General features: G+C 50.8%; 9 protein-coding genes across 9 annotated transcripts; 5 read left to right on the top strand and 4 right to left on the bottom strand.

Annotated features, from left to right (window-relative positions):
• Nucleotides 1-758, bottom strand: CC77DRAFT_548390 (hypothetical protein). Its single transcript, XM_018532137.1, has one exon. The coding sequence runs from the start codon at nt 571-573 to the stop codon at nt 175-177; it is 399 nt and encodes a 132-aa protein (XP_018390303.1). The 5' UTR covers nt 574-758; the 3' UTR covers nt 1-174.
• Nucleotides 759-2,050: 1,292 nt separating this feature from the next.
• On the top strand, nt 2,051-3,504 carry CC77DRAFT_1017199 (hypothetical protein). Its single transcript, XM_018524356.1, has one exon. It carries the CDS (start codon nt 2,390-2,392, stop codon nt 3,431-3,433), a length of 1,044 nt encoding a protein of 347 aa, XP_018390302.1. The 5' UTR covers nt 2,051-2,389; the 3' UTR covers nt 3,434-3,504.
• Nucleotides 3,505-3,537: 33 nt separating this feature from the next.
• Nucleotides 3,538-5,015, bottom strand: CC77DRAFT_982253 (TauD-domain-containing protein). Its single transcript, XM_018536109.1, has 3 exons — nt 4,494-5,015; nt 4,299-4,444; nt 3,538-4,250 (listed from the first exon to the last, which is right to left on the bottom strand). The coding sequence occupies exons 1-3, from the start codon at nt 4,947-4,949 to the stop codon at nt 3,704-3,706; spliced, it is 1,149 nt and encodes a 382-aa protein (XP_018390301.1). The 5' UTR covers nt 4,950-5,015; the 3' UTR covers nt 3,538-3,703.
• A 191-nt stretch (nt 5,016-5,206) lies between these two features.
• CC77DRAFT_982250 (dimethylaniline monooxygenase) lies at nt 5,207-7,208 on the top strand (the record flags this gene model as incomplete). The annotated part of the gene is made up of 4 exons (XM_018536108.1): nt 5,207-5,664; nt 5,891-6,161; nt 6,214-6,360; nt 6,417-7,208. Exons 1-4 carry the CDS (start codon nt 5,534-5,536, stop codon nt 7,206-7,208), a joined length of 1,341 nt encoding a protein of 446 aa, XP_018390300.1. The 5' UTR covers nt 5,207-5,533.
• Nucleotides 7,209-7,439: 231 nt separating this feature from the next.
• Nucleotides 7,440-9,658, top strand: CC77DRAFT_1082022 (MFS general substrate transporter). Its single transcript, XM_018529348.1, has 4 exons — nt 7,440-8,032; nt 8,080-8,218; nt 8,270-8,863; nt 8,918-9,658. The coding sequence occupies exons 1-4, from the start codon at nt 7,788-7,790 to the stop codon at nt 9,470-9,472; spliced, it is 1,533 nt and encodes a 510-aa protein (XP_018390299.1). The 5' UTR covers nt 7,440-7,787; the 3' UTR covers nt 9,473-9,658.
• A 714-nt stretch (nt 9,659-10,372) lies between these two features.
• Nucleotides 10,373-12,807, bottom strand: CC77DRAFT_548366 (HET-domain-containing protein). The gene has a single exon (XM_018532136.1). It carries the CDS (start codon nt 12,351-12,353, stop codon nt 10,476-10,478), a length of 1,878 nt encoding a protein of 625 aa, XP_018390298.1. The 5' UTR covers nt 12,354-12,807; the 3' UTR covers nt 10,373-10,475.
• A 989-nt stretch (nt 12,808-13,796) lies between these two features.
• On the top strand, nt 13,797-15,785 carry CC77DRAFT_548280 (hypothetical protein). The gene is made up of 6 exons (XM_018532135.1): nt 13,797-14,276; nt 14,333-14,405; nt 14,454-14,500; nt 14,547-14,725; nt 14,780-14,983; nt 15,032-15,785. Exons 1-6 carry the CDS (start codon nt 14,070-14,072, stop codon nt 15,600-15,602), a joined length of 1,281 nt encoding a protein of 426 aa, XP_018390297.1. The 5' UTR covers nt 13,797-14,069; the 3' UTR covers nt 15,603-15,785.
• Nucleotides 15,786-15,823: 38 nt separating this feature from the next.
• CC77DRAFT_956073 (Piwi-domain-containing protein) lies at nt 15,824-19,635 on the top strand. The gene is made up of 4 exons (XM_018535497.1): nt 15,824-16,416; nt 16,466-17,595; nt 17,642-17,889; nt 17,940-19,635. The coding sequence occupies exons 1-4, from the start codon at nt 16,133-16,135 to the stop codon at nt 19,419-19,421; spliced, it is 3,144 nt and encodes a 1,047-aa protein (XP_018390296.1). The 5' UTR covers nt 15,824-16,132; the 3' UTR covers nt 19,422-19,635.
• CC77DRAFT_548220 (Aldo/keto reductase) lies at nt 19,576-21,033 on the bottom strand. The gene is made up of 2 exons (XM_018532134.1): nt 20,367-21,033; nt 19,576-20,308 (listed from the first exon to the last, which is right to left on the bottom strand). The coding sequence occupies exons 1-2, from the start codon at nt 20,938-20,940 to the stop codon at nt 19,731-19,733; spliced, it is 1,152 nt and encodes a 383-aa protein (XP_018390295.1). The 5' UTR covers nt 20,941-21,033; the 3' UTR covers nt 19,576-19,730.
• Between the last annotated feature and the right edge of the window lie 88 nt (nt 21,034-21,121).

Here is a 21,121-nt window from a genome sequence, read left to right as displayed (position 1 = left end):
TCTTCTGTTGTGCCCGTTGTGGTGGCCTTCTTGATAAGGCGCGATATGGTGGATTTCGAGCGCCCGCACGCGTCCGCCACCTCTACCATCGTACAGCCAGCTTTCCACATCCCGATGGCTATATTGCGCTCGGAAAGACTCATATTTGGCTTACGCCGTACATTTTGCGATATCTCACGTCCAAAAACACGCGGTGTTGACATAGTTATAGTGGGTTGTTGTTGTGGTGGTGGTGATGGTGGGGGAGAGATTTGGCGCTAGCGTTGCAAAACTTTTGACGCGTAATTGTAGTATCACCCCGGCTAGGCCGGTGCCCGCCCACATGATTCCGTATGCCAAACCCTTCCGCTTGTCGAACCACTCATCCATGTACAGGATACAAGGCGAGTAAGTCAAACTACCTCCGAGGGCGTATATGACTCCTTGTGAGACTATGAGCTCAATAGTGTTGTTGCAGAGAGAGCTGAGGCTGAGGGCAAGACACATGACGAGCAGACCGCCTGCCGTAGCCCAACGCTGAAGATGCGGCCATACTTTCAGCATGGAGAAGATGACGATTAGGTTGAGGTACATGATACCCTATTACGAGTCAGTATATCATGAGGTTTGTGTTAGCGTATGACATACCATAGCGCAGGAGCCAACGACAGCAATGTTGTCGGAACCAGCGAAAGGCTCATGGGTCGAATAGTACTCCTGGAACACGCCATATGAGAACGGGAAACCTTACTCGCATCAGCACTATCACCTCTGGTACGCATGTAGAGTGAAGCACGCGCTCAACAGGTAAACCTACCCCAAACCAGTGCTTCTACGACGAATGCTGCAGCCAGAAATAACCATGCACCTTTTCCACCATCCACAGGTGGTAGCGAGACTTTCCCTTGCTCTCGAGCATGTTCTCCCCGGTCTGCAAGCTCGAGATTGGAAGAGGCTGAGGTACTCATCGTAATTGCTCAATGTTTGAGTATGCGACGTGAGAGAGATAGTCGCTTTTGTATCCTTGGACTACTGGCCCCGGCGCTAGACTATAGAAGTTACATGTAGGGCGCGTTTGCTTGCTTTTGAGGCCCGCGCTAAGCTGTCTGAGCCACATTGTGGTGGAGAAACATTGGAATAGTAACGGACTGAAGGGCAATCGGCGCGGGAAGATCCGAGCGAAGGTAGGAGGAAAAGTAAAAGGCTGATGGGCTTTCAGACAACACACACGACACTCATTCAACAACCAACAATAGCTATACATAGCAACAATACAACCAATTTGCATCGAGCACTCGTTCCGATGGAGAACAGCTAAATACTCCACTACAACATCTTACGTGCCAAAGCAATCGAATGGCATGTCAGAGAGACGACAGAGACGCATTATGGCTTATTTGGGCCTGACTTTTGTCATGGATGTGACGATGTAATGCGCGACAAGAAAGGTCTCGTTAATTGCTTGTTAGGAGAAATCGAGAAGCTTATGGTGCGCTGTGCGTGGGCGATCCTCAACCAGGTGCCGGTTGTTCAGCGACGCCGCTAACGTTCCATGCCTGATTTAGCTGACTGAGACCGACAACGTGTGCCTTCTACAAATCGTTGTTCGAACCGCCCAAGAGCCCTGCCATTTTGTTCGTGTAACAAGGGCTCCGCTCGGCTCAAGGCTACATGTCGAATTGCTAGCCTGTCCTTCTGCGGTTTTGTTACATATCTGCCCTGCGTCTACAAGTACAGTATACCGAATATGTTGATGGATCTTGGAGCGCAACAACCGGTGGTCCCGACGCAAAAGCGAATCCTCATATACGCGACGCCCATGACCATAGTTGTCTGACACCATGCAGGTAATCAGTGGAGATGCGAGTATTTTCATTTTCCAATAAGTGCGACAAAACTTCAAGACCATGAACCGAATTTTCACGTCTATACGTGCTCTTTGTCAAAACAGCTTCAAAGTCTTGTCACTGGGTAACGTCTTCCGTACGTTTCATGTATGCACACCAAAGCTGAGCCAGCTACTCTTGAAAAGGCCGCGGACGCCGTCAAAGCCCTGCTAATATCAACGCAGCTATCGCACCTTCCATCGGATCTTGCTCCATCGCACTCTCGACTAGTCCTCGCGGGCGTTGGAGAAGCTTCGCTTGGGACGCCACGCGGGGTACTAAAAGCTTAGCCAGTCAGACCATCATGAAATCGATAGAAGACTGCATAGGCCAGACGAGGCTGCTCGATACACAGCTGAACCTTGCGCTACGGCAGAATGCATTGCTACAACAGATTAATATGGCAACAGTGCTGGCTTTGCTTAGGCCGACACTAGATATCGGATGCCTGATCAGGTATATAGCAACTCAGATGCTTGCGTGATCCTCTCGTTTGAAGCGCTTCCAAGTCGTAGCTGTTCACTATGCATGTCACTTACATTAAGATTCTCTTCGCCCTCGCACTTACAGCGAGTAGTATACCCACACCTCCCGCGCCTCCCAAATCTTGTTACCTACCAAAGCGCCTAATCGCACTTGAGGAGCATGTCACATCGCCATCTTTGGAAGCTGAGGTGGTTGCTGCAGGCATAGTGCAGCGCTACCCCGGTGTACTGGAAAAGCTTAAGGAAGTTGGAGCCGGTCGACTCGCTGCTATGGATGCCGGCCACTTGTCTATGCAAGTCCTTGCCCAGCAGTCTGCCACGGGTTTGGACGACCCAGAAGGATGTCGCGCAGCAAATGATGCTGTTCGCTCAGCAATCAGAGCCAACCCTAAGCGCTTTGCTGGCTTTGCCGTCCTGCCAATGTCTCTGCCGGAAGAGGCTGCTGCGGAGTTGAAGCGCAGCGTTACAACGCTTGGTTTCAAGGGTGCGATGATATGGAATCACCTCAAAGACGGCACGTACTACGACGCTGCACGCTTCGATCCAGTCTTTGCAATGGCACAGGAGCTCGATGTGCCGCTATACCTGCACCCTGCTGCCCCGACTGCCGATATTGCGTCCAAGCTGTTCGCCGGAAACTATCCTGCTGCCGTGGCTGGACGGCTTGGGACGAACTCGTGGGGATGGCACGTCGATGTCGGGACGCATGTCTTACGACTTTACAGCGCAGGCTTATTCGATCGATTTCCAAAGCTGAAAATGATCATCGGACATAACGGTGAAGGACTGCCAATGTTCATTGACCGAATCGACTCGACAGGTTTGCGTAACGATACGACGTTCGGTCGGGTTTGGAGTACAAATATCTGGAGCACGACGAGTGCTTTCTTCACTGCGAGGCAGTTTGAGCAATTGAGGCAAGTGAGCCCAGTCGAGAGGATTATGTATTCGGTCGATTACCCGTTTAGTACGAATACAGATGGATGGGCATTCGTCGAAAAGTTGGCGCAGGCGCAGGTCTTGACTGACGCTGAGATGGATATGTTCGCGTGGAAGAATGCTGAAACATTGTTGAAGCTGTGACGGATTGGTGCGATAGAATCAGCGATCTAATTGAGCGATGAAATGGCAATTATTGAAGACGAATATGTATTGAAGCTGATAGAAGGGGTCGATGATGCAATCTTGGACCCCATATTCGAATCGCGCTTATACGTAACAGGAGTAGCTTCTCAATCAGCGCGACGCGCCCCCCATTCCAACGCGTCTCGTCGAGTGTCATTCTCGAGCTCGCCAATAGTTCAGCTCCACTCGCCTGCCGTTCCCAACATCGATGTGGCATCAACTTAGCGCTTAAATATCCTCAGGTCCTGCAAGGCCTAGTGCTTGCCTACGAGTCGGCGCATCCGCCTTGAAGAACGGCTTCTCTGCCAGCGACGTTACCCTCGTTCCGTGCCTTGGCTCAATCCCTCCATAGTCCCAGCTCGCATTATGGATGGTGATTCTGTTGTCCCATAATGCAGAGGTTCCCGGAGTCCATCGGAAGCGAACCTGGATATCGACGTTGTTCTCGTATACATCGAAGAGATAGTTGAGAATGGCATCACTCTCGGCCTTGTCGAGTCCGACAATGCGGTCGGTGAATGCGCGGTTGACCCAAAGAGCTTTCCATCCGGTTGCTGGATGCACACGGACGATCGGATGAACGCGTTCGATGTGCTTCGGGCCAGCGCTAGTATTCTCACGATCAAGATACGGGTGCGCGCTGCGGTACACTGCTTCTCTGCCGTCGATGATCTTCCGGAACTCTGGAGAAAGCTTCTCATACGCGGCATAGCCTGAAGCCCAAAGAGTGTCGCCTCCAATCTTTGGGATAGTATCGTTGTGGAGATGAGTCACGCTAAAACGAGTCAGGAATGAGCGCTTCATCTGAAACACTGCCACTTACCCGGCGGGTTGGCGTTCGTGCACCAGATCGGTGTGCCACCTAGATGCTCCGCCTGTCTTCCTGAAGCTTGCTGGCACCTCGGTAGCCTGAAGAGCAGGCCAGAGAACGGTCACTCCTGGTACACCGGGTACGAAGGGAACTTGCGGCTTCATCTGCTGTCAGCATGGCAACTATATCACGAGCAGTACAACTTACGTGAACCTCGATTTCGCCATAGTACTCGCCAAGCTTCTTCTGTTCTTGGGGCGAGAGGTCTTGGTCACGAAAGAACACTACACTTCTTTCGGCGATCAAAAGACCAAGCTCATCCTTTTGTTGGTCTGTAAGGTCCTTCAGTTGAAGTCCAACAATCTCCGTTCCAATGTGTGAGGTCAAGTGGATAATCTCTTTTGCAGCGCCGAACAGCGCCTTCTTCTCTGGGTCAGCTCGAGAACCTGGATCAATGTGCTCACGATCGTAATCCCTGATCTTGTAGACATCGTCAAGGTAGAGTGGTTTCGCTGGCCTGTATGGATAGCCGGCCGACAAATCGATACCAGCTTTCTCGAGTCTCTTCCTGGCAGGTTCTGGTAACCCTAAAGAGTCTTTCCGTGGTTGAACGGTATCCTTCTCCTGGATGTGCTCGTGAACAGGAATTGCGATTGGAGCCATGATGAAAGTCGTTTGTGATGCAGTTGTGCAAACATCACCACTCGCGATGCCATCATTCTTATATCCTGGACTTGTTTTACCCCACTTCCTGCTCGTTGTTCGCTCACTAATTCAAGTTACAAAAATGGTCGAGCGATATGGCGGCGTCGCGTGCTGGTTGCGACATGTGTTGCGGGGTTGATCACATCATAATCTTGCAGATGACGAATATCCAGTCAACGTTTCTCATGTTATCGCTCGGAGAAACTTCGCTTCATCCCAAGTGCACCAAACTGTGGAGTTCGCATGTTACCCGCAGGTAAATGTATCGGTTCCGACTGTCTGGTGTTCTCGTAACGAGGGCTTCCCATGATGCCATTCGTATCCACCATCACGCGTTGTGTCTACTCACACCACAACGGAGATATGCTCAACGCTGACAAACTATGTAACGAGGATTCGCACGAAGAATGCTGACATGTAGATGCCTTTCGATGTCGGTTTCGACAAGGTGTGTCGAAGTGACCGTCGGTTAATGATTCCGGATCGATACAACACCCAGACCGCGAAGATTTTCCTGCTGTTGTCTCCGCAATATCCAGAGCATGTCTTTCCCGAGTAACCGTGTTGCTGTAATCGGCGCAGGCATTAGTGGTGTCGTTGCTGCAGCGCATCTCAAGAAGGAGGGCATTGAGGTCGTAGTCTTTGAGCGATCTAGTGCTGCAGGAGGCATATGGTACTTGACCCAAAACTCTTGGATTTCCAGCTGAACTGACGAGATGAAAGGCGTTACGACGAGCGAAAGCCCTTGGAGCCATCATATTCAAGTGCGAAGCGTTCGAGAGCTGACAGTGTTCACGCAAGCGAAGACCTGGAAGAGGTCGAAAGCCTGCTTCATGCGCCACCAGGGTACGTACCACAAGATTATCTATCGAATTGTACGTTCGAATGACTTCCCACAGTCCGTGTTACGTGGGCCTCAAGAACAACGTGAGTACACGTTTGTTAGAAACCACCTTGAACCAGTTTCCACCCGGGACCGAGGATTATGTAACGCACGATGTCTTGTGCGACTACATACAGGCTACTACTTTCTCAACGGGGGTGCATGAGTTGACACAGTACGACACCGATGTGAGAAGCGTCATCAAGAACGGTAGATTATGGACTGTCGAGACTGCGACTTTGCAGACCGATGCGCAAGGTGTGTTAAGGCGACACGAATCTTCTCAGGTAAGCACCTTGTGATTGTAGACTCATCTTCGCGATAATAACCTTGGGCTAGAACTTTGATGCTGTAGTAGTTGCATCTGGTCATTACCACGCGCCGAGGATTCCTGATACGCCTGGACTCGCAGACTGGAAGCGACAATTTCCCGACAGAGTACAGCACTCCAAACTTTATCGAAAGCCCGAGAATGCTCATAACAAGGTGCGTACAAATCCGATTAAGAAGAGTTTCGTTATCTCGGCCTGACTTTACTTCAGAACTATCTACTTGTCGGTGGGAGTGTGTCAGCAACGGATATCGCGCGCGAGCTCAGCCCGTATGCAAACAAGATTATACAAAGCCAAAGGAACGGAAAATTCGACCTGCCTCCAAGCATGCTCCCAGATAACGCGTACCGCGTCGATGAGATAGTATCGTACGACGAACCACGAGTGAACACATTAGCCTCATTGAAGGACACTCAGCCGATTCCAGCTACCGTCACGCTGAAGTCAGGTGCAAAGATCTGTGACATTCATCATGTCATACTTTGCACAGGCTACCACCTAACACTGCCTTTCCTATCTCAGCTCACCTCGGACGAGACACCAGTCGATCAGGCCGACGAAACGCTACTAGTGACAGACGGTACACAGTTTCACAATCTGCACAAAGACATCTTCTTCATCAATGATCCAACGCTCGCCTTTGTCGGTGTGCCGTTCTTCACAGCGACGTTCACGTTGTTCGAGTTCCAAGCCATGGTTGTTGCAAAGGTACTCTCGGGACAGGCAAAGCTTCCAAGCAAAGATGCGATGAGATTAGAATATAATGTCCGAGTTGAGACGAAGGGTTATGGCAAGGCATTTCACAGTTTGAGAGACCAGGAAGCGAGCTATGTTAAAGAACTCATAGCTTGGGTAAACTCTGATTTGGAAAAAGCAGGCAAAGAGCGACTGCGTGGGCATTCTGATAAATGGCATTCTGCGAAAGCAGAGCAGATGGAGAGGATGAAAGCTTTCTTTGCCAATCCAGGCATCGAGCGACGACTTGAAGCGACATGTTTATAGGAGAATGTATGAGTGTGAGCAATTTCTTGATTTCACCAAGCAAGGTGCCCACAAATTCTGGAGCACAAACGCGCCCATGACTTCATGCTGTTCCAATGTTCGGATCACGACTAAGACTTGTGCAGATTCTATTCCAGTATCGTTGAAGTGCATGAGAGGTATTACGAACGTCGGCGTTACTCGCTTGGCTATCTCCTGAGTCAGGCACGCCATATGCATGCCTGATCACGACACGCGACACCACAGCATTGCCATGCACCACGTCGATCTTCTAACATCTTAGCATCAGATACGCAATATTAGTCTATGCTTGTTGGGTCCAGACTAGCTACGCGGATGAATCGACCCCACGCGGACCCTGCCATTACGCCATAGCATCCCCAGTATGTCGAATCGCGCTACGCTTCCCACTATGCAGCAACCACTTGCCACTGGCGTGTTGAACGCCATGCCGGCAAGCAAAAGCCGTAGACAGTCTCAGCGATGGCGAAGAGGGCTTGTGTTGCTTGCTCGATAAAGCCCAGGCTTTCGCCAATACTCTTACTCTAGAGACACGCTTCATACCGATAGCCCACGAACATGGGTCAACCTCAAGACGTCTCGACGGAAGTCAACCCTGCAATAACCGTCATTCAGTCTGACGAAGAGCTGAAAGCGAAGCCGCACAAGTGGTATTACTACCTTTGGGATACCTTGGACAAGCCGAAAGAAGAACGATGGTTCATGTTCAAGCTCGACGCTGCTTTGCTCACTTTTGCGTCTTTGGGGTACTTTATTAAGTACCTCGATCAGTCGAACATCAACAGCGCCTTCGTATCTGGAATGTATGTAGCAAGAACCTGTTGGGAAACGCTAGCTGACATTGCGACAGGAAGGAGGATCTTGGGCTTTACGGCAACCAGCTCAACTACATGCAAACTTGCTGGACTGTTGGCTATGTCATCGGCGAATTACCCAGCAACATTATCCTAACCCGAGTGCGCCCATCAATTTGGATACCAGCTATGGAGGTACGACAGCCTAGTAATGCGGTAGTGGAAGCTATGTACTAACGGCAACAGCTTACATGGGCCGTCTTGACATTCTGTCTTTGCCGCGCCAATAATGCAGAAACCATCTACGCCTTGCGCTTTCTTATTGGTCTTGCTGAAAGTACGTTCTACCCAGGCATGCAATACATCATCGGATCCTGGTATCGAAGGGAAGAACTCGCCAAAAGATCTTGTATCTTCCACACCAGCGGCGCCATCGCAACCATGTTCTCTGGTTACCTGATGGCTGGTGTATACAAGCTCGACGGACGCGGCGGCTTCAAGGGATGGCAGTGGCTTTTCATTATCGATGGCGTCATCTCCTTGCCCATCGCACTGCTTGGCTTCTTCGCACTGCCTGATCTTCCCGAAATCTCCAAGCCCTTCTATTTGACAAAGGATGAAGTCGCATTCGCCCAGAAGCGCATGGAGCTCGAAGGCCGGCAAAAGCGGAAGCCATATACCAGAGCTAAGGTCAAGAAGATCTTTACGTCGTGGCACATCTGGGCTCTCGTTCCACTCTATGTATTCTTCAACAACGGTACCTCGGGTGGGCAACCGGTATTCCAGCAATTCCTCAAAGCCAGCAAGGATCCAAAGTATACCGTCAGCGAGATCAACACGGTAAGTACTACTATACCATCATGTCGAGGGTATTCTCTTTAACATGATTCGCAGTACCCAACTACCACCAATGCAGTACAAGTCGTTACTACACTCTTGTATGCATGGACGAGCGATAGTATCCTCAAAGGATCCAGATGGCAACCGATCGTCTTCGGCGGATGCATGAACATCATATGCTCTACCAGTCTTGCGATTTGGGATATCCCCATCAAGTGGAAGTGGGCTTGCTACATTCTCTCCGGATTCGGCGGTGGTCTTTCCGGCTTATGCTTTGCATGGGCTCATGAGATCTGCACACACGACAACGAGGAACGAGCCATTGTGGTGGCAGCTATGAATGAGATGGCTTATGTGCTACAGGCATGGTTACCACTCCTGGTCTGGAAGCAGGTCGAGGCACCTCAGTATCGCAAGGGTTTCATCACGGTCACATTCTTGAGCGCTGCGCTGATTGCCACTGCGCTTATAATCCGGCTACTGCACGCGAGAGAGGTGGCCAAGAGACAGAATGCACAGACAGTTGATCACGATGAGCGAACTAGCTCTGACGAGGAAAGATCCGGTGTGGGTAGCGATGCTGATCTTGATCAAATCAAGGCGACCTGATCGTTGTCATAGCTCAAGATCTGGTATTGAATGATCGGAGCATTGTGGTTACAGTGTTTCTGTAAATAGTATCACACTACGTGGGGTCGCAGGATCGAATGTTCATACGCGCGTTTTTCGATGGTTAATGCAATGCGATATCAGGCTTGAATCCAACGCGTTTACCGTCCAAGGAAGAGTCTCTCGGTGTGTATGAAGTCTTCTCGTGTCTGCCTGTAGTCTGCGGCTTCACGTGAGCAAACAAACGCTCGCGACAGGGTCCGCGCCTTTACTTGTCCCACTTATCCTTTTCCTCATTCTTGATCTCTACATCGAAACCACCATTCGGTACCTACACAATTCTATACCATCACACGCTTCGGTACAATCACGATGGTCTTCCCTCCGCCGGGTACACCGTACAACATCCTCGAACCTTACACCGCGTTTTTCCAGAGGGTAATGGACGGCGGGGCCATAGGTCTAGCTCCGCATAGGGTCTGCGACATCGTCGAGACCTTCACATTGGACAACATCGAGTACAGGCCTGATATGCAAGGAGAGATTCTGGAGAAGGCCACAGATGAGGGTGGGGTGCAGTGGGCCCGTATCTTCATCGAGGGCGTGACGGAGACTGGAACTAAACCTGACGACCGCAAGAAATGGGTACCTCTCGACAAGATCAAGATCGGCTCGGACTGGAGAGGTCATGACGATGGCTGGCATTGTCACGAAAATGACTTTGTCGGTGCCGCATCGGCAGGTCATCAGGAGGAGGAACCCGGATATTTGGAAAAGACGGTCCAAAAGGCATCATAATCTGATTGCATCTCCAAAGGGACATTTGCGTGGCGGAGTGAACAACAACGGGGTCGATCGGGGTGGCGACAGCCAAGGGGAAGAGGGGTTTGGCAACTGAACCCAGGAATAAGCTACTGGAGTCTGACAGAATGTACTCGGGGAGCAGATACATGCATCAACCGCAATGACTTGTGGAAGTCAACTTTGCAGCCTACTCTGCTACCTACACAAGACAAAAGACTTGTTCCTGTGGCGCAAATATCTTCGAGTCGTGAAAAATCTCTCCGTGCATGATCTCATCGACGTAAGCCTGGCCTATAAATATGTATCCGTCTCCTCTTGGCCGCAATATATAGGGTGTGTTTCCGCCATAGAGTACAACCACAACATCACCTCTCCGCATGCAGTGTGGACCTAGACCATACGGTCCCTTGTCTGTCCAGAACATGCGCCGATTGTCGCAAGCATGGCGAGCATCAATTTGGAACCGGAGAGAATCGGCGTTATGGACATACTCGCCCTCTTCGCCAAACTCTTGGATGTGTAATAAGCGAAGCAGCAAATGAACGCACGCCGCACTGTGTCTTGCTTGCATTTCAGTGCTTAGACCCTCAATATATTCATTGTCCTCTCCCCATCCACCTGCTGTCAGAGTCCGAGCGAACCTTTCTGGAGACGATTCCACGTCTGTTCTTTCAAGATTATCCACATATGGATGTCTTCCAGTTGGGTCAAAGCTGGCCCAGTAGTCTGCGCAATCAAGATCGCTTTCGTCGGCATCCCTGCTATCATTGGCAAACTTGGGGTCGTTGGCGTGCTCAGGATCCTTCAGATTCCAGAACTGCATGACATTGCCGACTTCGTCTACTCTGCCATAGATCACACCCTTAAGGCAGAGCTGTGTCGGTTCACTTGGTTTCGTGACGATCATAGCCGCTAAGTTTTCTCCACACGCACTCCAAGGACAATCTGCGTCGTCGATACCCAACTTCCCTGCACATTCCATATTATCCCATCGTGGTGCCCATGACCTATATTCTGATATCCCTTTGGGGTTCTTGAGATCTTCATGGTACCTTGAGCCTGGCCCATCGTAATCCATATCATGTGTGATGTGAGCGAAGGCGGTCAATCGCGAGTGTTGTTGGATGTCCACTAAGACAGTGTCCGCATATACTTGTCCCACACTCTTGCTGTAACTCACACTGAGGGCTTCGACTTCAAATCTTGATGAGACTAGTTCCAGAAGGCCGTATACTTTGCCCCGGGGATCAGAAGCCCAGAATCCATCACGAAAGCATTCCAACGCATCAAGAAGACGATACGTAACCTTTTCGCCCATTTTGATTGCGTTAAGGACGGGAATGTGATCGGAAAAAGATGTAATGTGGTCGCTAAGATCCAGGAACATGGAATTGTAGCCAATGAAACATGCGCTCACATACAGATCGTCCCACAGGATTTCGTCTTCACCCCACATCACAAGAGCGTCTTTGGCTTGGCGAATTTCCTGGACACACCAGATTCTGGAAAACCAGGGCCGTTTGAACAATTCATGTAGGCTGCGAAGTGTGGACAGATCGAACCAACGCTCTGATAAGGGTAATTCCCAATAGCCTGTGTCTCTTTCACGCAGACGATCAACCTCGTAACAAGCAATGGCGATATGCTTGCAAACTTGAAAAGCTCGCCAGGTGTACTGCTTGTTTCCTGGCCCCAACCATACCACAACCTTTTTCGCCAATGAATAGATGCGGCCCATTAGGGGCACTTGATGGCTCTTCTCTGCGTCATCCTGCTGGTTGATACACACTGCATCCACCCAGATGATGCGTGTGGAGTCTCGGGGGCGTAATCTCCTCAACGCATACGACAGTTCTGGCCCAATTTCGACTGATTGTCCATTACACAGAATCTCAACAGATGGGGCAGGACTGCCCCATACATAAGACAATGCTTCGTATGGAGGAGCATCATCGATGTTGTAAAGGCGACAAGTGCACTCCAGCTGTTGATGCTGATCGATAGCGGGAACAACATGGAGAAGTCTGAACGTACGGCCGTTCAAGATCCGTTGCGCATAATACAGAGGACCAGGCATCAGCTGATTCGTAAAGGGCGAATGTGGGACGTAATTTGGAAAGTAAGTACAGAGCCTGGACACGGGCGAACGACCCTAGATACATTTTAGCCATGTTATGAAGGATTCGTTGAAGTATCGCAATATGGTGCGTGCGTTTCGCATGAATTATTGGGTGGCTGGGGACGTCCACCGAGCCACAGTGGCAAGTACACCTTGTGAGGCACTCCTGGTGTGTTTCGCAGAGTCGCTGCCTGCACTCAAATCCTGATTTGTACGCATGAGGAAGCCCGGAGGACGCCGATGACGTACACGCCCTCGAGACGAGCTTTGCGAAGATGGGGAGAGGAAGAGATGCATCATGTAGAAGAGTAATAAGTCGCACTGCGATAAGACCTCGGTAATTCGCCGTAAGCGTAGCTAGTCTGTGACATATTGACACTAAGGATGAGGATTTATTGCTGCGCCTATGGTGGTGGTGAGCTGAGAGACGCGCCAAGCCACGCCATCAACCGTGGCTTCAACCGTAGCTTGGTTTCTGCCGCTGTCATCACCTACCTCGGTTGAAACACGAACCTTGAGCAACTGCCGAACTACAACGAATCAATCTACTTCATAACCTCCCTTCGCTACTGTTTGAGGATTTTGTAAGCTGTCTCAGTCAAAGGCGTCCCAATCGAGTCATATTCAACCATCATTCCGCCCCCAATCTCCACGAGCCGAGTACACGGGATACGGCCCACTTCTTTCATACTATAGCACGTGCACCGTTCAAGGCTGTTCCCTGGGTATGGAATGCACCAATGTTTCCGATTATCCCTGCAATTACGGGAGCTTACTATAGGGTTGTTCTACGATGTTCGGCTACACGTCCAGCCTTATCTCTGGAGCCCCTGTGCTAGCTAAGGCAAGTTCGTCAGATCAAGCGAGCTACCTGCCTCTTTGCGGACCTCCATCACCACACGTCAAGCACCTTCGTAATTGCTGCATGATTGAGTGACTTTCATTGGTTCTCAGTCGGAGAATCCATCTGGCTTTCTTCATGTCGCCGACCTTCACCGTTTTACCCAACAGTGCGATCGACATCTCAATACCGGAATTGATCATGTTTCGGACCATGAGAGAGAATATGGTAAGAACGCATGGGTCTCTCAACGGTTTTGCGTCCACGTGTGGTGCCGTGGGAACCATAGGGAGATCAGTACGATCTTCGCGCCCACCCACCTAGGTGGAGATGCTGGCTACACCATATGGCAAGAATGAAATGCGCAACCTGCCAACACTGCGCATACCTTCCGTTGGTCAGGCGTGTTTATGCTCCGTACCCAAAGTTGGCCAATTTAATGATAGTACGATATTCTCGTCGCCTATTGCGAAGGATCCCGTCCAAAAGATGACACGAAAAGCCACATAACGATGAAAACGCCTGGGTGTTTTCAGCCGCACAAAAGTGTACGTTGTCTGGGCCAGTCGCGATTCTCGGGCGGTGGTGTCGTTTCAAGCAGGTGGCAGGAAAGCGCCACTCACACTATGCAAGGGACGTGCATAGCTCACTTCAAGTAAGTTTCACGTCCTGCTCCTACAGGCCGCGGGGTAGCTGGTGTGTATGCCGGCTCTTGCTTCAAGCATGCCGGTTATAATAGCCGCGGGCGCTCCCGACTATTCAGGATTGCTTTTGTGCTATCCGCGGGCCACCCATGTGGTTGTTGTGACTCTTTGCGCCTGGGTAAACACGACATGACTTCAAGATTTCCAACGCCAGAAGAGTTCGCATCGTTTCCGCCGCCCAACTATGTCGACCCAGTTAATCAGTTGCCACTGGCGATGGCCGTGCTGATTCCTATGACTGTTCTGGTCATTGGTTTCGTCTCTTGTCGATTCTATTGTCGAACGGTTCTTGTCAATACACTGGGTTGGGATGACTGGGCGATGATGGTAGCAGCTGTAAGTAATACACCTTATATCCCGGCGAATGAAGCGCAGAGCACTAACGTATCCAGGTGATGTCTGTTGGAAGTAACATCATGCTCATAATATCGATGCTGCCAGAATACCAGATGGGGTACCATCTATGTGGGTAAATCGTGATCATTCAGATGCACAATAGCTTACACTGAGCAGGGGATATTCGTCCATCGCGACTTTTCGGGACGATGAAGTCCGCACAGGTATGATGCACGACCAGACGTGGCGCCCATGCTAACAGCAATGCAGATGGGCATGTCCAGCCAGTTGCTCTTCACAGCCATTATCACTTTTATGAAGGTCGCGATTCTTCTCACCTATATCCGCATATTTCCATCGAAATTAGACAAGTGGTTTTGTCGTTTGATGATCTTCTACACGGTATCTTTGAACACGGCCTGCTTCTTCATCACCTTGTTCCAATGCTCGTAAGCACATACCTCGAATCCACCTACTGCACAGGGGGCTGACAATCAGTCCAGGCCGGCAAGCACCTACTGGGAGATCTTCAAATATATCGGCACAGCTAAATGCCTCAACATCAAGGCCATCTACTACTTCCACTCGGCACAGAACACTTTCAGCGACTTTGTCATATTTCTGTGGCCTGCAAGAAACCTTATGAACGTCCAGGTATCGCTCCGTCAGCGCGTGACATTGATAAGCATGTTTTCACTGGGTGTTATGTGAGTTCGCCGTTCTCGATCATTCTGATTGAAATTAACATATAACAGTGTTTGTATTGCCGGTGTCGTGCGACTGTACTATACCCATCAATATCTGGTATCCTTCGATGTCTTCTGTACGTACCGCTCGAACTTGAGTTGCAACAACAGCCGGCTGACATTGCGCACAGGGTACGGAGCCACCACATTCATCATCATGTCGGTGGAAAGTGGTGTCGGTGTCGTATGCGGCTGCCTTCCAGGTTGCAAACCCCTCATGAACAAGATGTTCCCTCGCGTCTTCGGCAACACCTCCCAGTCGTCGTCCCGTCGTCGCCCATCGACAAACTTCCTTTCAGGAAAGTTGTCGTCTTCTTCGGCAGCAAAGTCTGAGCAGGAATCGTATCGCATGCAAACTCTCCAATCCCGTCCCGATAACCGACGCGGTGTAACCATGGAAAAGCGATCGCCGCCAGACGTTGAGAAGCAGCTGCCTGCGCCTCCACAACCGTCGCACCAGGGTCTGCGCCCACCCAGCCGAACAACATTTACCAGCAGGAGACAGGCTGAAGCGTACAGGGAGCTACAAGGCAATGGGAGCGACTCGAGTATAGAAATTTTCCTTTTGCAGCGTAACTAAAACTTGTATATTGTGAATGAGAAAGAGAAAATAGATTCGGACGGAAACGGTGAAATGCGTACGCTGCAAGAAAGCGTGGGTTACACCAAAAACGATAACCTGATTTCAAATGTGCCACCGACATCATGAGCTACATTTCTTTGGCCCGGTTCGTGTCCATCGTCCCTATGATCATTGCGGGCGCTAGGAGATCGTTGACCCCACCTTCGACTGCACAAATAACTACGCGTCGCGTGTCAGACGGGTCCGCGGGAGGGCGGCTCGCGTGCAGTTTACCCCACTTCGCGTGCTTGTCACCTCGCCTCACTGCATCTCGTCATTTCGTCGTTTCGTCTTTGCGTTGTCCAGCCTGGTGCCTTCAGCCTGGCGGTCAACGAAACGACAGCCACAGCAAAATATTAATTCATTCAAAACATCGCGATCAATACAAATTTTGGTGAAGCCCATATTTTCTAGCGTATCGCGTCGACCAGCGTCGTACGCATACATCATCCAGCCAGTCCAAAGATCTCACTGAAGCCATTCAAACGATGTCCGCACCTAGAGGTGGGGGTGAAAGAGGTCGAGGGGGTTCCCGAGGTGACCGCGGAGGCGGCCGTGGAGGTGGAAGAGGTGAGTTCGGAGGTCGAGGAAGAGGAGATGGTGGGTTTCGTGGAGACAGAGGAGGTGGATTCCGTGGAGATAGAGGAGGCGGATTCCGTGGAGACAGAGGTGGTGGTTTTCGAGGCGACCGAGGTGGCGGCTTTCGGGGCGATAGAGGCGGAGGTCGTGGTGGTGGTGGAAGAGGCGCGCCGGTAGAGAACCAGGTTTTTCCGTAAGTCGGATTCCAATCTAATTGAACATCGTACTGACTGCTTTTGTAGCAATGCTGAACCTCTAAACCCGAAGGTCGCGAAGACTGAAGATGCTATGCATCCGGCTGGGAAGAAGGTGCTCGACCTGAGTACTTTGAAGTTGTCGGAAGGCAATCCAACTAGGCCCGGATACGGCACTAAAGGCATAAAGGTGGAGCTCACTGCCAACTATGTCGAGTTGCTGCCACCATCGAATATGGTCTTGCACCGGTACGACGTCGACGTCCAACCCGAAGTCGCTGGTAGGAAGCGTCATAGGGCACTGGAGCTCTTGCTCGAATCTCCTGAGATGACTCCTCACAAAGGCAATATTGCGACTGATTTCCGTCAAACACTTGTCTCCAAGACAAAGTTCAAGCATGATGAAGACATCATCGAGATCCAGCACCGCTCTGAAGGCGAAGACGACCCAGCTCCCAACGCTACCGTATACAAAGTTAGAATCAAGTTCGTCAGGACTCACAGTATCGGCGAACTGGTGAACTGGATGAACTCAACCAACCTTGGTCAAGATTTTGGTGGCAAGCAAGAATTGACCCAAGCGCTGAACATTTTCTTGAACCATCATGTCAAGTCCGCAAACAACCTCGCCACGATCGGTTCATCAAAGAGCTTCTCCTTAAACCAGAATGCGACAAGAGGTGATCTAGGTTATGGCTTGGAAGTCATTCGTGGCTTCTTCTCCAGTGTGCGCGTCGCGACTTGTCGCATCCTGGTCAATATTAACGTCAGTCACGGAGCCTTTTACCAAGCCAGTCCTTTACCAGCGCTCATGGACAGCTACGGCACCCGAAACACTCGCGCTCTAGAGAAGTTCCTCAAGATGGTTCGCGTCCAGACAACTCATCTCCCTGAGAAACGTAACAAAGCTGGTCAGGTCATTCCGCGTATTAAGACTATCTTTGGACTTGCTAGGACGGACGATGGGCACAAGATGGGTAAGAGACCACGCATCAAGGGGCATGGTGTAGGTGCCAAGGATATTGAATTCTGGCTTGATGGTGATGCAAGCTCTTCTGGTGCACCCAAAGCAGAAGCAGGCGCCTCAAAGGGTAAGGGTAAAGGGAAGGCTCAGCCTAAGGGTCCAGCACCTTCTGGATCGGGCAGATATATCACTGTGTTTGACTTCTTCAAGACGAGTATGCTCTTCTACTTATTCATTATAACGACACTAACACTATATAGCATACAACATCACCCTCAAACGCCCTGAGCTTCCCGTAGTCAATTGTGGCAGTCGGGAAAACCCGATGTTTCTGCCTGCAGAGGTCTGCGTTGTCGTTCCAGGTCAGCCATCCAAGGCGAAGCTTGATTCACGCCAGACACAGGCGATGATCGGCTACGCTGTACGCAAGCCGTGGGAGAACGCAAAATTCATTCTCAACGAAGGTGTATCGACCGTTGGTTTGGACGAGAATACCAACGTCCTGCTGGTAAGCGCTTTGTTTCGGAACTCGCAAATTGCGTACTAATATTTCCAAAGCGTTCTTTCGGACTCACGATCACTCCCGGTCTCCTCAAAGTTCCTGGACGCGTTCTCAACGGCCCAAAGGTTATCTACAAGAACAACAAGACTGCCGATCCACGTTTCGGCAGTTGGAACATGATCAACATCAAATTCAATACCGGTGCTAATCTAGCGAAATGGTCAACCGTCATGATTTCTCTACAGAACAAACGTGACTCCTTCGACCTCGATGGCCTGGGTATGGTCATGCAAGAGTTTCATCAAGGATTGCTCAAGATCGGTGTCAATGCTCAGCCGCCACTTCCCGCGCAGCCTCTTCTGCTTAGGGACCCAGACGACGCTTCTCTTGGTCCATTCCTCAAGAGAGCGGCCGGTGCTCTAGATCTCCTGTTCATTGTGTTGCCAGAGGCTAACATACCTTTGTACAAGCGCATCAAGACGCTTGCAGACAAAGACTATGGTCTTCATACTATCTGTTCTGTGGGCTCCAAGCTGGCGAAGGATCGCGGTCGCGATCAGTACATTGCTAATGTCGCTCTGAAATTCAATTTGAAGCTTGGAGGTATCAACCAGACCGTCGAGAACAAGAACTTGGGTATTATTGATCAGAACAAGACTATGGTGGTCGGCATCGACGTCACTCATCCCTCGCCTGGCTCGGCTTCTAATGCGCCATCTGTCTCGGCAATGGTCGCGTCCGTCGACAGGTTCCTCGGTCAATGGCCCGCTACGCTTCGTATCCAGCGCGGAAGACAAGAGAACGTCGATGACCTTGCTGAGATGTTGAAATCCCGTCTCAACCTATGGAAAACTAAGGGCAAGCATCCGGCATTTCCGGAGAATATCCTGATCTACCGCGATGGAGTATCAGAAGGACAGTACGATATGGTTCTCTCACAGGAGCTTCCGCAATTGCGGAAGGCATGCGAGGCGGTCTATTCAGCACCCGACACCAAGAAAGGACTTCCACGCTTCACCATTGTCATCTGCGGTAAGCGACACAAGACACGGTTCTACCCCACCAAGCTGGAAGATTGCGATCGCTCTGGCAACACAAAGCCTGGTACCGTCGTTGATCGAGGTGTGACTGAAGCCCACAACTGGGATTTCTTCCTCCAGGCACACGCTGCACTTCAGGGAACGGCTCGTCCTTGTCATTACTACATCGTACATGATGAGATCTTCCGCCAAATCTATGCGAAGCAGATTCCGCCGCAATTTGGCAACATCGCCGATATTGTCGAAGACCTCACGCATAACATGTGTTACTTGTTCGGTCGTGCGACTAAAGCTGTGAGCCTCTGCCCACCAGCTTACTATGCTGACCTGGCTTGTGAACGTGCTCGTTGCTATCTGGCGAATTTGTTCGATACGCCGACGCCGAGTGCAGCACCTTCTATGGCTGGAACTGAGGCGGCTGGGGGCGCGGGGCAGGATCCGACTGCGGCTGATGTACAAATCCACCCCAGGATCAGGGATACCATGTTCTACATCTAGGTAACGAACTCGTGGTCGTGCCACGTTACGCAAGAAACAGTAAAGCTGTTTCAAACTCTAATCATTCGCTTTATATCATTAGACTGAACACATCATTGCCATACGGAAGAAAGCCTTCAACTGGCGGGTTGTACAGAAAACAGGTAGAAGACCTGAAGAAGGAGAGAAGTGGTAGTTGGGTAAGAGAAGATATTGGGAAACAAATTGAGAGGGCGTTTGATCATACTTCATTACTACATAGAAGCTGCACAACAGCTAAATACACTCATTTTACATGATTCTTCGCTTCCTCCGTACTCGTAGTCTCACTCATGACCGTGGCGCGTACCCCTGATTCTTGGGTGGTGCGTCTATCCAAGCGGCCATCTGGTAATTCGCCTGGTCCGCCGCCGTCAGCCTCGTGCTATACGGTCGACCGCCAAAGATGAAGTTTTGAGGGAACAGTGGGTTGAACGGCGCAGCACCGTGTATCTCCTCAATTTCCTCTTTCGATAACGAGATGTTCAATGCGGGTACCATTGCCTTGACATGCTCCACAGTCTGCACACCCACAATAGGGAAAACGTGGGTGGATTGATGGAACAGGTATGCCAGCGCCATTTGCTGCAACGTAACACCCTTCTTTTCTGCCATTTTCTCTAGAACCCCCGATACTGCTATGTCGCTCTCTGATGCATTGTAAAAGCCTTTACCAGACTTTGGGTCTTCTTCTGCAGCCTTTCTTTGGGAGGTCGTAGCTAGTTGGCCGCCACCGAGCGAGGCCCAAGATACGATTGCTAAGCCTTGATCCTCGCACATGGGTATTATCTCGGCTTCCATATCACGGTAGGCGGCGTTCCATCGGCCTTGATAAAGAGAGAAGGGTGTTAGGCCGTGGCGGCGGGCGTCTGTATGGCAGGTTAGCGATGGTCCAAGTGGAGGGTCGTATATGCTCGCGGTACATACATTCGTTTGCTTTGACAACTATCCAGGCTGGCGTATCCGAGACCCCGAGGTAGAGGACCTGTCTAGCCATGACAAGTGCATGAAGATGGCGCATGATCTCTTCCACATTACCGCCAACATCCCACCAATGTACGTATAGAATGTCGATGTAATCAGTCTTGAGCTTGCGGAGGCTGTCTCGAACTGATACGTGCATGCTCTTTGCGCTTGTGCCTGTAAAGTTGCTCTGCAGCGGTTCGTTCTCCCGATTGTAGGCTCTGTAGCCCGCTCCATACTTAGTTGCGATCACCATCTGGTCTCTGTTGTTTCGCTTCTCCATCCACTCGCCGATAAGCTTCTCAGATTCTTCCGAGTTGTAGGTGTTCGAGGTATCGATGAAGTTGCCGCCGAGGTCAAAATAGGTGTCCAGCAGAGAGTCGGCATCCTCACTAACACCGAACAGTTTGCTCCACGAGTTGCCAATGCTGATTCCACCCAGTGAGATGGGTGAAACCTTGACGTTGGCAGTGGGCGACAGGACGCGGTGCCAGCCCAAGGCGGTCTTCGGCTTTGGCGGTGGTGCGAAGGGGTCCATATTATCCGCGCTTTTCGAGGGACAGCAGTCTAGTCGCTATAGTTGGCAGCCTGAACACCTGTAATACAGATACGATGCAGCGTGTTCGCATTGTATAGGTATGGTTTTGTCATCTCGAGCCCATGGCGTCATGCATGCATGGCCCACTTCCACCCGCACTCTGCTGACACCCTTGTCGTAA

This window comes from Alternaria alternata, assembly GCF_001642055.1.
Source record: "Alternaria alternata strain SRC1lrK2f unplaced genomic scaffold CC77scaffold_3, whole genome shotgun sequence".
NCBI lineage: Eukaryota > Fungi > Ascomycota > Dothideomycetes > Pleosporales > Pleosporaceae > Alternaria > Alternaria alternata.
The sequence above is the reverse complement of the archived record's forward strand: the minus strand, read 5'-3'. Positions and strand labels throughout refer to the sequence as shown.

What these genes read in the sequence shown, in the direction of transcription:
- CC77DRAFT_548220 (XM_018532134.1), bottom strand. Translation starts at nt 20,940, where the DNA reads ATGGACCCCTTCGCACCACCGCCAAAGCCGAAGACCGCCTTGGGCTGG. An exon ending in AGTTGTCAAAGCAAACGAAT is followed by an intron (nt 20,309 to 20,366) that starts GTATGTACCGCG and finishes CCTGCCATACAG; the next exon opens with ACGCCCGCCGCCACGGCCTA.
- CC77DRAFT_548280 (XM_018532135.1), top strand. Translation starts at nt 14,070, where the DNA reads ATGACTTCAAGATTTCCAACGCCAGAAGAGTTCGCATCGTTTCCGCCG. An exon ending in GGACGATGAAGTCCGCACAG is followed by an intron (nt 14,501 to 14,546) that starts GTATGATGCACG and finishes ACAGCAATGCAG; the next exon opens with ATGGGCATGTCCAGCCAGTT. An exon ending in ATCACCTTGTTCCAATGCTC is followed by an intron (nt 14,726 to 14,779) that starts GTAAGCACATAC and finishes CAATCAGTCCAG; the next exon opens with GCCGGCAAGCACCTACTGGG.
- CC77DRAFT_1082022 (XM_018529348.1), top strand. Translation starts at nt 7,788, where the DNA reads ATGGGTCAACCTCAAGACGTCTCGACGGAAGTCAACCCTGCAATAACC. An exon ending in AGCGCCTTCGTATCTGGAAT is followed by an intron (nt 8,033 to 8,079) that starts GTATGTAGCAAG and finishes ACATTGCGACAG; the next exon opens with GAAGGAGGATCTTGGGCTTT. An exon ending in TTTGGATACCAGCTATGGAG is followed by an intron (nt 8,219 to 8,269) that starts GTACGACAGCCT and finishes TAACGGCAACAG; the next exon opens with CTTACATGGGCCGTCTTGAC.
- CC77DRAFT_956073 (XM_018535497.1), top strand. Translation starts at nt 16,133, where the DNA reads ATGTCCGCACCTAGAGGTGGGGGTGAAAGAGGTCGAGGGGGTTCCCGA. An exon ending in GTAGAGAACCAGGTTTTTCC is followed by an intron (nt 16,417 to 16,465) that starts GTAAGTCGGATT and finishes CTGCTTTTGTAG; the next exon opens with CAATGCTGAACCTCTAAACC. An exon ending in AGAATACCAACGTCCTGCTG is followed by an intron (nt 17,890 to 17,939) that starts GTAAGCGCTTTG and finishes ATATTTCCAAAG; the next exon opens with CGTTCTTTCGGACTCACGAT.
- CC77DRAFT_982253 (XM_018536109.1), bottom strand. Translation starts at nt 4,949, where the DNA reads ATGGCTCCAATCGCAATTCCTGTTCACGAGCACATCCAGGAGAAGGAT. An exon ending in ATGGCGAAATCGAGGTTCAC is followed by an intron (nt 4,445 to 4,493) that starts GTAAGTTGTACT and finishes CAGCAGATGAAG; the next exon opens with CCGCAAGTTCCCTTCGTACC. An exon ending in CACGAACGCCAACCCGCCGG is followed by an intron (nt 4,251 to 4,298) that starts GTAAGTGGCAGT and finishes GACTCGTTTTAG; the next exon opens with CGTGACTCATCTCCACAACG.
- CC77DRAFT_548366 (XM_018532136.1), bottom strand. Translation starts at nt 12,353, where the DNA reads ATGCCTGGTCCTCTGTATTATGCGCAACGGATCTTGAACGGCCGTACG.
- CC77DRAFT_1017199 (XM_018524356.1), top strand. Translation starts at nt 2,390, where the DNA reads ATGCATGTCACTTACATTAAGATTCTCTTCGCCCTCGCACTTACAGCG.
- CC77DRAFT_548390 (XM_018532137.1), bottom strand. Translation starts at nt 573, where the DNA reads ATGTACCTCAACCTAATCGTCATCTTCTCCATGCTGAAAGTATGGCCG.